Genomic DNA, 13,328 nt, shown 5'->3' with positions numbered 1-13,328 from the left:
GTGACAGCTTTTGAAATGCCTCTCAAGATTTCTTTTTTTTTTTGCTAGAGCTGGAGACACATGACATCTCAGACCAACACACTTCAAGTTATTCATGGTAAAAAAATAAACTTCCTCCCATTCACTGTGAAAATGGTACGTTTTGGCCACTTTAGTGCTTGGTCCAGCACTCAATTTTGTTAAACAACTTGCCAATAATCTGTATTTGAAAAAATAAAGATATTACTGCAGTTTAACATGACAACTGTAGCTAGGCCAAAGTTTCAACAATTGTGGTTTCCAATACCAGAGACAATTCTTTATGCTGCCGTGTAAAGAAGGTGACTGGGAATGCAGTATCAAAGAGTAGTTACCAGATAGGATTATCTCTAATTTTGACAACTCCTTAATATTGACTTTTACTTTTCATTACCAAATTCATTAATATAATATTTATCTTGTATTTTTAAGCATATCAAACCACATGATAGTTTAGTACACAATTGATGAAAACTTGCTAAGCAATTTCCTGGCCAGGAGTGAGCCAGCACCAGTCCTGTATGGACGCGAATGCTTCCTGTCACATGGGACGCGAATGCTTCCTGTTACACAGGGAGGCGATGCACAGTAGCTTTTCTACACTTGTGATTCTCATATCTTCATAATGATAATCTATTCCCAGAATGAGAAAAAAACAAAAACAAAAATCAACACGATAAGCTCATGTTTTGAGTTTTAGGTACAGCGGGCAACAACAGTAATAATAATTTATCACAATGATTTTGATGTAAATTTAAATATGAATTTTCTATGCTATAGCATTTTATGAATGATAAATCATTAAATGTGATTTACTAAGGCTGCTAAGCCATGCGATCAACTCGAGACGGGTTTGTGATCGACCAGTCGATCACGATTGGCGGACTGGCCATCCCTGGCATAGACATATGCCAATGCATCTGTATACAGGTGGGCATTTTTGTTAAAATATGGTTATCGTTCAAGATATCGTATATCTGGCAAGAATATCACATGAGGCAAATAATAACCAATATGACAGAAATCCCTGTGAATCTAGCAAAAGTTATCTATCTAACTGGCAGAGTCAATCATACATCTAGCAATTTTTTGTAAGTCTTAAAGAAATTAACCTATGTCTGGAAGAAACTCTTGTATATTGGACAAGTTATCACATGTCTGGCAAAGTCTGATGAAAACTGATTAAAGTCTGGCAAAAGTTTTCTTGTGTGTGGCAGAAGTTATTTGTATATGAATATGGCATAAATTTTCACACATCTAGATGTTAATGAAATGTCTGACTGAGATCAAAAAAATTCTTGATTCAATGCTTTATTCAAATCATAACTCCATACTCATCTGTAACAAAATTAGATAATAATTATAAATGGAGACACTGTCAATAATGAGAAAGAAGATAAAACAAGAGTAAGAATTAATAACAAGGTATCTGAGTGAACATTAACCAAAGCTACTCATACACTAACATATTAAACATCTTAACCAATAAATCCATAACAAATCAAGTATTGCAGCTGTGCATTCAGCAAGCTGTTGTGTGTCTGGCAGGATATTATATGTCTAGCAGAAACTGTGCTATGTTTGGTAAAGGTTTAATACATTTGGAAGAATTTATTTGTATGTACAGCAAGTTATATTGACCTTCTAGAATAAGCTGTAATATAAATAGCAGAACTTAATTGTACTATTGGTAGAAATTGACCCACATCAGAATTATCAAAGGTCCCATCAAAGCTTTTGTGTGTTACCAGGATGTGATCGTATGAATACGAAACTTGTCATACAGTTTACCTTCCCTCGACCCGCTTCCTTTAGCATACAAAATAAGTTAATAGAAAGTGTTGTACGTTTTGCAGAAGTTAGTGTCCATATAAAAGAAGAATATAAATTTGTCTGTCAGAAAATATTATACATCTGGTATATATTGTGAGTGTTGTAGTAATATCGTGTTTTTCCCTCCTCTAAAAGTTTTATCCTTGAGATGGTGATGAACGAAATAAATGAAAGCAACAGAATGAGAAAAAAAAAAAAAAAAAAAAAAAATAGACATATTCAATATTTTGTATTTGGTGGGATGTACATTTTATAGGGAGTAACTTCCTGCCCTCATCTTTGATCTCTTTTGATAAGCTTTGCAGCATGCAGGGGATATACGTGGAGACATGTACTCTAAATATCATAAATTTCTGGGGCTCATGGATGTGGACATAAAGGATGATAGTAAAATAATTACATACCTTGCTGTTTAATATTATGTTGAAGAACAAAAGAACTCATTTCTGTCTTTTGTTGTTCAGTTCTTAAACTTCATCTGAATTATCTCCCTTTTAACACCTGAAAAGATAAAATAGTTATTAAGAGAGCAATTTAGTAGAAAATATATACACGTATCTATCACACTGACTCGATAACCAAGGAAAATTGCATTTAACCCCTTCACTGCGATTGACATGGATTTCGCCTTCACTGGTAGCCTTCTAACATGTATTCCCAGGTCTTTCTCTGTCTCTGTGGTGGATAGTGGAGTGTTTCCCATGTGGTATTGGTATGCTGGATATACCCTCCCAAGGTGCATGACTTTGCATATGTCTTCATTGAATTGTAGCAGCCACTTTTTGCTCCACTCATGTAGCTTGGTGATGTCTTCTTGTAGGAAGTCCGCATCCAAGGGGTTGATGTATAATGTCCTGAAATGTCATGCACAGCCACACACTAATTTGTAGTATCCAGGAAACACAGGTAGCTAATGAAAGAAATAGATCATATGAAAGAATCATGAAATGGTTTCTAGTGAGCCACAAGCCCTATACAGTGAAAAGTTGGAAAGTTTCGTTTAGTCGGCGCAACATCTGTGGTCATATGCTGGAGAGAGACAGAAGGGGAAGGAATTATAGGAGAAGGGAACAGATCCCAGGAGACGGGACACAACCCCCAATTAATACCTGGTACCCATTCACTGCTGAGTGGACAGGGGCGTAGGGTATCGGAAAAGCCGCCCAAATTTTTCCACTCCGCCTGGGAATCGAACCCGGGCTCTCTCGGTTGTGAGCCGAGTGTGCTAACCACTGCACCACGAAGCCCCCCTATACAGTGGAACCTTGGATCTCAAACTTAATTCGTTACTAAAAGATTTTTGAAAACTGATTTGTTTGAAAACCTAAATCATTTCTCCCATATGAACTAATGTGAAATGGATTAACCATTAATCACCAGGGTTGTCCGGGATTCTGTCAAGAGGCCTAGTTTGTGTTGCTGACGAGACGGTGCTAGGCCTAAGAGGCTGGCCGTCTATGAAATCTCACTTTGAGTTGTGGTTTTGCCATGTGAGGTGCTTACGTGGGGCTCCTATGTATAGCATAAATTTACAGCCCCATTGTCCAGGATTCCAGATATGGTGCTGTAAATTTTACAGCATGGGCCAAAGCAACCTATGCTGCATAAGGGCTAGGAGGGTCTGGAGCATCCCAGGGGAACATCTCGACTCCTCGTGTTGCAAGTTTGAGCAGCATACAATAACACTGTGACTGGCTGTGATTTTTCCAATATACACTTTGTTTTTTCCTCCATTTTTTGCACATTTTTTTTGTAAATGCAAATTTCATGGCCTTCAGTAATTTATAATCAAGTTTAAAAGTGCATATATTTCATGTGTTAAACAGTCATACTCATACCTCAGTTTACGAGTTTAATTTGTTCCAGAATTCTGCTCACAAACAAAAACATTCGTGAACCCAAATGAACTTCCCCATCGAATTTAATGTGAATCCCATTAATGCGTCCCATATCCCAAAAAATATTTTCATAAAAATCATTTTAAATGTTAATTTATATAGAATAAAAGTAATCTTACAAACAAATAGCAATGATAAATAATATAAAACACAAATCAATGTGCTACAGTTGTTACAGAGACTTTAGCAATTGCTAACTACGGTCGAGCAGTAGGCTTTGCACTGGGATTTAGCAGCCGCAGTTTCCCTATTCTCGAGGTACCGGAACTACATTCAACCTTCAACGTGAAGTAACCCGACATATCGTCCAATATGAAGGGCAAACGGGAGTCAGTCATGTCCATGAGGGCATACAAGCCACTGAGGATCGCACACCGTTCCTGCTGTTGCGAGCATAGTATCTGCCGTTCCTGTTTTCTTCTTTGCGACACCATCCCTTTTAACCATCTTTCTGGGGGACATTGTTAAAGCACAAAGAATGCACAGTGTAGTGCTGAAAACACAAGGATCGCACAACAGAGCACAAATGTAATCGGACACAAGCACACGGGTACTATCTCTGCGAGTGTACAACACGAACTGAGACTAGGGTTGCCACCCTTTCCTTAATTAAAATACGGAACACCATTTGTTCTGTATTTGTCTGTTTGAATGGTTAAACAGATAAAATTCAGTATTTTAAAACTGTAGTGAGTGCATTTTTCGGTGAATCACAAAACCAGTCCATACAACTGTTTGTCTAGGGTTGTCCTTAAAATATGCGTACAGTATGAAGCGTGACATCCCACCCCCCTTCCTCCTGCCTTCACCAGCAGCGGGCAGTGGCTGTCAGTCATGGCAGGCTAGAGAAATTTTAGGGTTGCCACCCATTCCTTAAAATATGGATTCGTTCTGTATTGGAGAATGGGATGTTGCATTCCTTATTTTTCTGAACTCAAGGTAGCAACCCTAACTAAGACTCTATTCCCATTGTTTTCCGCTTTGAGCACTCTCATCTTGCGGCGAACAAAGGGAACCCATGCTCACATCTTCCAACTTGTACAAAGAGACACACCAGTCCTTGTTGACAGACTGACTTGGTTGGCTAGGCTGACGTCAGCCGATAAAGTCGGTCCTATCCCGGTAATGGCCTCTGGTCCGTCCTTGGAGGGACGTATGCGTTTGACCCTGATGGGCTCCATATAGCCCGTGTCCACACCCTTCAGGAAAAAAAAAAAAAAAAAAAAAAAAAAAAAAAAAGGCTTGTAGAAGCAGGATGCTCGAACACCAAGTCATCGCTTGTAAATCAAGGCATTTTTGTATATTTTTTTTGCTTGTAAATCAAAACACTCGTAAACTATGGCGCTCATAAACCGAGGTATTACTGTAAAGGATTAAACTTTGTGCCATTTATAAATGTATTTTTGAGCCCAAAAGTTTGTCCAAAATTCTGGAAATGTCTAGTGATAACGTAATATTTGGAGCCCTGATGATCAGGGGTTAAGGGAAGGATCCGCCTATGTTTTTAAAATTAGTTGAGGTTGTTGATTTTCATGGATGTTGTGTGTAACATTGCCTTCATCATCATACCCGAGTTTCAAGTAAATAGTATCAATATGTATGTAGATATATTGATTTTTTTTTTTCAAAAATTTCAAAATGTATCTTCTCTGTCATCTTTGCATATTGTTTTTTGCCACTTGCACACAAAATACTTCATAACAATCCGAGCAAATCGTATAATTTTTTTTTTTTTAAATCTAATAAACTTACTCAAATTATTTTTTTTATTAAATCGTGGTCTAAATTTTTTTGTGCTGTACGGAAAAAGTATGACCTCTATCAAAAAAAAAAAAAAATTATACAATTTTTTCTAAATTAAATTAAGTTTTTACTCCAAAATTTTTATGGCAATCGGAAAAAAAATAATGGAGGAGATGCATTTTATGTTGTTGTAACCCTTGTTTTGAGAAAACATCGATTAAAGTTTTTTTGCCATTTTCATGTCATAGTGTACTCTAATCAAGTTATAATGTAGCAAACCTCATATCATATGGTTGTTTATTGCTCAGTAATCATACATCTCTGTGAACTTGTTATCATCACCCCCTTTCAGCTTGAACGTTTTTGGTGGAGCGTAGCAATATTCTGTCTGGCATGCAGTGCACGCAACAGAAAAGGTGGTGTCCCATCTGTCAGAAGAGGCACTTACTGAGAGTTGCTGCCTGCATTTCCTTTTAGAACACTGTAAGCCAGCGACCAGAGACTGAAGCTGGCTTTCAGTAGTAATATATTTTCGGTCACAGATTTCAGTAACATCAGGCACACGAGCGCTTGCAATCTGTGACCGTGACAATGCACGTGGCAAAGTTGATGGTGGTGTGGCAGCTGACATATGTGGATCAGCTGAGACAGGGAGAGGTGGTGGTGGTGGCGGCGTGGGTGGATCAGCTGAGGCAGGGAGAGGTGGTGGTGGTGGCGGCATGGGTGGATCAGCTGAGGCAAGGAGAGGAGGCGGTGGTGGCGGCGTGGGTGGAGATAGGGGAGGCAGCGTTCTCTCTCTCTCCGCTTTTCCCTCACGTATTCCGCTCTTTTCCTCTTTGTTTCTACACTCTTGCGTACTTTAGGCATGTCTGAAAGAATTCTGAGCATGGCAAGGCTAAATGAAGGCATATGAGCGAATGAGAGGCAAGTGAGTGAAGCAGCGTGAGCGTGACCTCTCTCCCTCAAGCTATAAAGAGCACTGGCACAGGGCAGCCCTGCACAGAACGCCAACATGGTGTAAACGCTGCCTGACGTATGACTGGGCATTTATAAGGCATTATTTCATCACATTCATTGAAAATAACGTAGCAACGTGACCCACACTAGGACATGCGCGCCACGCCCATCTACAGGGCATTTAAAAATTGGCTCGGCAGGACATTTAAATTTGCGGGAAAGAAAAACAAACTGCTGTTCGATAGCCTACACATAGGCGGTGTACACAGACCCTTAACCCATAAACTGCGCAATTAAGATTTGGGAATAGTTCCTGGGTGTGCAATAAATGGCAAAACAATAACCTGCTGGAAAACAATTTTTAGTATTACAACACCCAAGAGAGACATGTTGAGCACCAAATAGTGCAAAAAAAAAAAAAAAAAATAATAATTCACCTAATGTGGCAATGATGGCGGGATAAAGGCTGCGGATATGAGGCGACCTTGGGAGCGCTGGCAGTGACGGGGTAGATAGGACGGTGGCAAAGGGAAGATGACACACAGCACAGTCAACGTTTGAACATTCTCTTGCCACTAATTATTCATTTCAGTTACAACAAACAAATTATATCACAGGAAACTTCACTTTGTCAATTTCGATAATCAACCTCTTGCGCATCATTATCAAGAGGCCAGTCATTAGTCACACCAGCAATATTCTTGTCAAAGTTTTATGAATGTCTGGCACAAAATCTGATCCATCAGACCAGACGAATGGAATACACGTTGTCTCACGTCTCTGAGGCTCCTGTTCTCCCTCTGCCTCCCACTCCTCTCCCATTCCAGCTGACACCCCTCCCTCACTCAGTTCATTAGCCGAGTCTTCTCTTATACCCCCACTGTCGTTTTCCTCATCTTTCTGCCACTCTGAATCATGGGACAGTGATGATGGTGTCAGTGAGTGACTAGGCTAGCTAGTAACTTTCTGCACTGTTGGAGAGGCAGCGTGTCTGTGACCTTGAGCGCCAGAAGCATGCTCACGCTTGCCACGCTTCCTCAGACCAGCTGAATCTGATGGTTGAATACAATCTGAATCACTGTCTCTTTCAAATTTGTCTACTACAATCTTTCTCTTTACCAATACTTTCTTTTTACCCCCTTCCATGCCTCCCCCTCGGTCACGACTGCAGGAGCTATATGAGATTGGTTGGCATCAGTAGATGACATAATTCTGCTCTCCATGGCTGCTAAAGAGCAACTAATATGACGATGGTGACTACATGGTGCGAAAGAGGGATGATGTTGCCACAAGAGGTTCATTGGAATATACTTTGGCATTGCAGGAAATATAAATATTCACCTTGGAACATGTGTCATCTTAAGATGTCTGGCGCAGTCTAACTCATATCATCTTGAGATGTCTGGCGTAGTTTACGGGTTAACCTCAATTTTGATATATTTTTCATATTTCCATAATATCCTATGGTGGATCCTCCCCTTAACCTGGTAGCAGTGGGGATCATGTTTCTTAATGGTCCCTCTAAGCGAGAAAAATGAGAAAAAATCACCCCTCACACAAATCATTTCATAATATATATCAAAGCATTTGTGATCAGATTATGTATCATCTATTTTGGGGGGTTTATATCATGGCATAAATTTGGCCCGTCGCTGCTACACAGTACAGCCACAAATTTAGCCCGTCGCTACTACCGGGTTAACACATTGCTAAACCATAGATGATCTCTCTCTCTCTCTCTCTCTCTCTCTCTCTCTCTCTCTCTCTCTCTCTCTCTCTCTCTCTCTGTTTAACTCAGAGTGGGCACCTGTCACTAGTGGAGTCCCACAGGGCTCAGTTCTTGGCCTAGTGCTCTTCATTATTTACATCAATAATGTGGACGTTGGAATCAATAATCTCATTAGTAAATTTGCAGACGACACAAAGATTTGTAACTCGGTCCTTACTGACAAAGACAGATAAAGCCTCCAAGAAGACTTCCATAAAATTTCAGCTTGGTCTGAATGATGGAAGATGCCATTTAATATAGATAAGTGCCAGATTCTTCAAGTTGTAACAAGAAATAAGAAGTTCGATTACAAAATGTGTGGCGTCAAACTCAAAAGTGATCAATACATCAAGGACCTGGGTGTCATAATTGCATCAAACCTAAAATTATCACAGCAATGCATTGATGCAGCAAATAAAGCGAACAGAATGCTGGGCTTCATTAAGAGAAACTTCTATTCAAAAATAAAGATTTAATAATCCTGCTTTACAATAGTTTAGTCAGACCCCACTTGGAATAAGCGGTTCAGTTTTGGTCTTTCTACCATGCAAAGGACACCGCTAACTAGGTGTTTAACAGCGAGCAACAAAAATTATCCCTTCCTTGTGCAATAAACCTTACGATGAAAGGCTCTCAACTCTTAACCTGTTTCCTCTTGAGAAATGTCGCCTCCGTGGAAAATTGATTGAATGTTTAAAAATAATTAAACCACTCAGTGAGTGAGTGAGTAAGAGGGGTAGGGACATAGCTGGGCGTTATCGCGATATTTTATCGCTGATAACAAAATCGGGGTATCGGCCATCCGATACTTATTTAAATATATATCAGTATCTTCGTTACTTTTGTAACCAAACAAGCGATAATCGTTACTTTTTTCCACCTCTCAGAAAAAAACCCGTTGTCTCCTCCCTACTGCGCATGCGTGCACCGGGCGCTTGGTGTTGTATGAAAAAACTTCGGGGTATGAAATATCTTCGGTGAAGAGATTTCATACTTAGATCATCAACATTAAAACACAAGGTTATTTTTTATGTTACATTCAAAAATCAATATATCAAAGAGAAAAATCATTTAACTTTGCCCAAAAAATGATTATTCACTGCCTCAAATTTGATATTCCATATTCGTTTGTGAGCATGCCATGATATTGAAGGCACCCGGTGTTGTGTTATTTGGTGTCCCATCGTCAAAAGCTGGCGCTTTTGTTTACAAACACTGGTCTCTCGTGAACTGCGCATCCTCAGACCAGTAAGCGTAGCCCTGTACAGTCTCACAAAGCTTTTTAACACATTAAGAGTTGCTGGAAGGCTGAATCAGACATACAGTACCACCATCCTTGCTGTTTCTAGAACGACACTCTGTACATATAAATATAACTCGTACAGAGTGTCGTTCTAGAAACAGCAAGGATGGAGGTAGTGGTACTGTATGTCTGATTCAGCCTTCCAGCAATTCTTTTAATTACGGTTAAAAAGCTTTGTGAGACTGTACAGGTCTACGCTTGCTGGTCTGAGCATGCTCAGTTCACAAGAGACCAGTGTTTGTAAACAAAAGCGCCAGCTTTTGACGGTGAGTACGCTAAATAACACAATACCGGTTCAGGTGTTTCTAGTATTACCATCCATATGTACGTGTCAACGTGTGGTTTTCATGTTTTGTAAGTTTTCTAAAATACAGATAATGAAAATTTGAATTCATCTATGTTTTTTTTTTTTTTTTTTTTTTTTTAAATATCAATATAGTATCGTTTTCGCCTATCGGATTTATCGCCAGCTAGTATCGGAACTGTGGATTTATATTTGTGTCTCCAGTTAACGAATATCGGTTATCACCAATAAGGTTTTCCATTATCAGTTATCGGTTATCGGGAATAAGGTTTTCTGTTATCGTGCCCAGCAATGGGAAGGGAGTGGATGTGTCTGTGTGAGCTCCTTGCTCCTCGAAATTGCTGAGTCGACAATGGCAGGCCGGGAAGAACTAGGAGTCTGAGAGACTCCTGTTGTATCTGTGAAGATTTTACAGGCGAGAAGTGGATTTCATGCCGTTTGTGCCCAAAGTGGTGTCATGTTAAGTGTACTAATTTGACTAGAGTCAAGCAGGATAATATACCTAAAATAAATTGGATTTGCACTCCATGTCTTCATAAAGCATCCCTCATTACCCACATTGTTGAAAAATTGGATAAATTTAAGCAAGAATTATCTAAAGAAATATCTGTGGTTAACTCTTTTGTTGCTAAACGCTCACAGCGAGCACTAGCATAACTTGCCGGTGGCGCTAAACGCTCGCTGCGAGCTCCAGTCGCACTCAAATTTGCTGCGTATGAGTGTTCCAACACTATTTCTCATTCCACAGCATTGCCAATTCAATGGGTTTTTCAGTAAATTTGGAGGAAAATCATATCAGCCGCGCGAAAAATCTACAGACGAGCAACTGGTGGATGTTGTTGTCCAATATAGCGACATTTTTGCATAGCTTCACCTATCACATGACTGATATTTTGACCAAATAGTTGTAAATTTTGCAGATGGCAATACTGCCCTGCCAGCACCCCATCATCAAGAGATCTACTCAGTAGTTGCCTTACAGCTGACCGTCGTGCACGTGTAAATGTACGTCTTCACAGGCAACACCCCTGAACGTGCCTGTATATTCGCAGGAGAGGATTACATTACCAAATCTTATAGATCTTGGCCTCCTCATTCCAATGGTGTTTTTGTTTTTTTAGCTGTGATGAATAGTTTTTGAGATACAGAGGTTAAAACTGCGAGCACTAGCATACTTGCTGGTGGTGCTAAAGCTCCCACACCCCCTGAACGTGCCTGTACACTCGTAGGAGAGGCTTACATAACCGAATCTTATAGATCTTGACCTCCTCTTTCCAACAGTATTCTTGTTTTGTCGCTGTGACGAATAGTTTTTGAGATACAGCGGTTAAAAGAGATCCCCTTCCCCTGCTGGGGTGCCCAAGCGCGCCTGGGGTGATAGTCTCGTTGCGAGCGCTTAGCAAGGAAAGGGTTAAAGATGAGGTTGAGTCTTGGGTGTCCAGTATAAAGGAGGAATTGAGTGAGGTGGCAGGCGTGATTTGTGCTGAGCAGACAGCAGAGTCAGGTCGTGCTAGTTTTGCTGACATAGCCAGATGCAAGAGAAAGAAGAATCTCCTTGTTGTCAAGGCCTTGGGACTTGGTGTCCCGGGAGCATGGCTTGAGTCAATGGAGGGGGATAAGGGAGGGTAGGCTTGGCAGAACAAAGGCAGGCCTACAAGCCAAGCAAGTTTGGGAACGCTGCAATTTTTTAAACTGCAGTCCTGTAAATAAAGGCATGGATGGATTGGGTTGCCCATATGTTATATACGGGCGTTGCGCTGAAGGGGTTAAAATTCAGCTGAAAATAATGTGAATCTAATGGATGTTAATAAAGAAATTACTTACCTGAGTTGTTTGAGGTGATGAAATGAACATCTAGTTGACCTTGAGTCTTTACAAGATCTGCAAACTGTTGTGTTCCTCCACCCACACCAAAATAATGTGTTTTGGCAGCTAATAATCTGCATAAAAGTTAAGAATCAGTGTAACACTTCATCAAAATATTTCTGAAAAGTAGGCTATATAAGTTAAGGTGCATTAATAATATGAAGAAAAATAAATGAACAACAAAATTATGATTGGTTAAAATGAAAATAATCACTATTAATGGGATTCTGATCAATAATAAAGAGTAAAATTAATAAATAGAGTAGATGAGTATTGGGCAATTGTCTGGCAGGATTGAATGTGTTGAGGAGTGCCAGAACAGGGATGCCACTACCATGACAGTGCCTTGGGGGAAGTTCTCATGAGGGGAATGGATATCAGAGATATAGATAGATTGATATGCATCTGCATGTGTCAAAATTACTGGAGAAACAAGTGAGCATTTTGAGATAAAAATGGGCTTAAGGCAGGGGTGTGTCATGTCACAATGGTTGTTCAATATTTATATGGATGGTGTTATTAGAGAAATGAAGGGCAAAGTTGGGGAAGTTGGAGTAAGAATGTTCGATGAGGGAAGGAAGAGGGTACTGAGTTCAATACTGTTTGCTGATGACACGGTGCTCATTGCAGAAAATGACAGTGACTTACAAAATTTGGTCAGTGTTTTTGATAGTGTCTGTAATAGGAGAAAGCTGAAAGTAAATGTCAACAAAAGTAAAGTGATGGTTTGTGAACAAAGTAGAAGTGAGGTTGTAGATTTTGTATGCCCATATAGAGTGGAAATTGAATGTGAAAAAGAATGCAAAATAATTTTGAATGGTGAAGAAATGGAGGAGGTCAATGAGTTTAGGTACCTTGGATCAGTTATGTGTAAGCATGGTGGTATGGAGGGTGAGATAAGAGAAAGGGCATTGCAAGGAAGAAGGGTGGCAGGGTCTTTGGGACGAATCATGAATGGCAGAAGTGTGAGCATGAAGGTAAAGAGGGATTTGAGAAATACAATAATAGTACCAACCCACACATATGCAAGTGAAACATGGGCCTGGAATGAAAGTCAGAGGTCTAGAGTGCAGGCAGTGGAAATGAGTTATTTGAGGAGTGCTTGTGATGTGAGTAGAATGAATGGAATGAGTAATGAAAGTGTGTACAAGCATTTTGGAATGTGTCACAGGGGTGAAGGGAAGAAGTGAAGCGACAGACTTTAAAGTGGTTTGGCCACATGGAGCAAATGGAGGAGAGTAAGATGACCAGAAGGGTGTATGTGAGTGAGATAGGAGGAAATGCTAGGGGACGACCTCCAGTGAAATGGAGGGATAGGGTGCAAGAGTACGTTAGGGAGAGGGGGGAAAGATCTTTGAGAAACTATGAGCAGGCAAGGAGGGAGTGTCTGGATAGAGAAAGTTGGAAACTCTTCTGCGTGGCCATCCCTGTTGGGAGCTCCTAGGAGCAGGCGTCGGTGAAATGAAATATATGATATAAACCACAAAATATACTTCTCATGATATGCAAGATGAGATGAAAGGAAGTGCTGGGCAAAGGGGGGAAGCAACTGCTTGATTAAATGGTCAGTCAACCTGATCACAAGATAATTGAAATGTATTCTTTTACAGCTTTAATCCCCTCCATAAATTTGTTGCA

General features: G+C 40.1%; 1 protein-coding gene across 2 annotated transcripts in view; it reads right to left on the bottom strand.

Annotated features, from left to right (window-relative positions):
* Positions 1-1,313: 1,313 nt before the first annotated feature.
* The window catches only part of LOC126995368 (histidine protein methyltransferase 1 homolog), an 82,596-nt gene continuing 70,581 nt past the window's right edge, over positions 1,314-13,328 (bottom strand). The window contains exons 8-10 of one of the 2 annotated variants that reach the window (XR_007750217.1): positions 11,649-11,764; positions 2,256-2,352; positions 1,314-1,356 (exon numbers count right to left, since the gene is read on the bottom strand). Coding sequence is in view for 1 of the 2 variants with exons in the window: in XM_050854861.1 (XP_050710818.1) it covers positions 2,312-2,352; positions 11,649-11,764 (157 nt within the window). In the remaining variant the exon portion in view is untranslated. Of the gene's footprint in view, positions 2,353-11,648; positions 11,765-13,328 lie in introns of both variants that reach the window. The other variant, XM_050854861.1, reaches the window with a different exon arrangement.

Source organism: Eriocheir sinensis, chromosome 8 (assembly GCF_024679095.1).
Source record: "Eriocheir sinensis breed Jianghai 21 chromosome 8, ASM2467909v1, whole genome shotgun sequence".
Classification (NCBI taxonomy): domain Eukaryota; kingdom Metazoa; phylum Arthropoda; class Malacostraca; order Decapoda; family Varunidae; genus Eriocheir; species Eriocheir sinensis.
The sequence above is the reverse complement of the archived record's forward strand: the minus strand, read 5'-3'. Positions and strand labels throughout refer to the sequence as shown.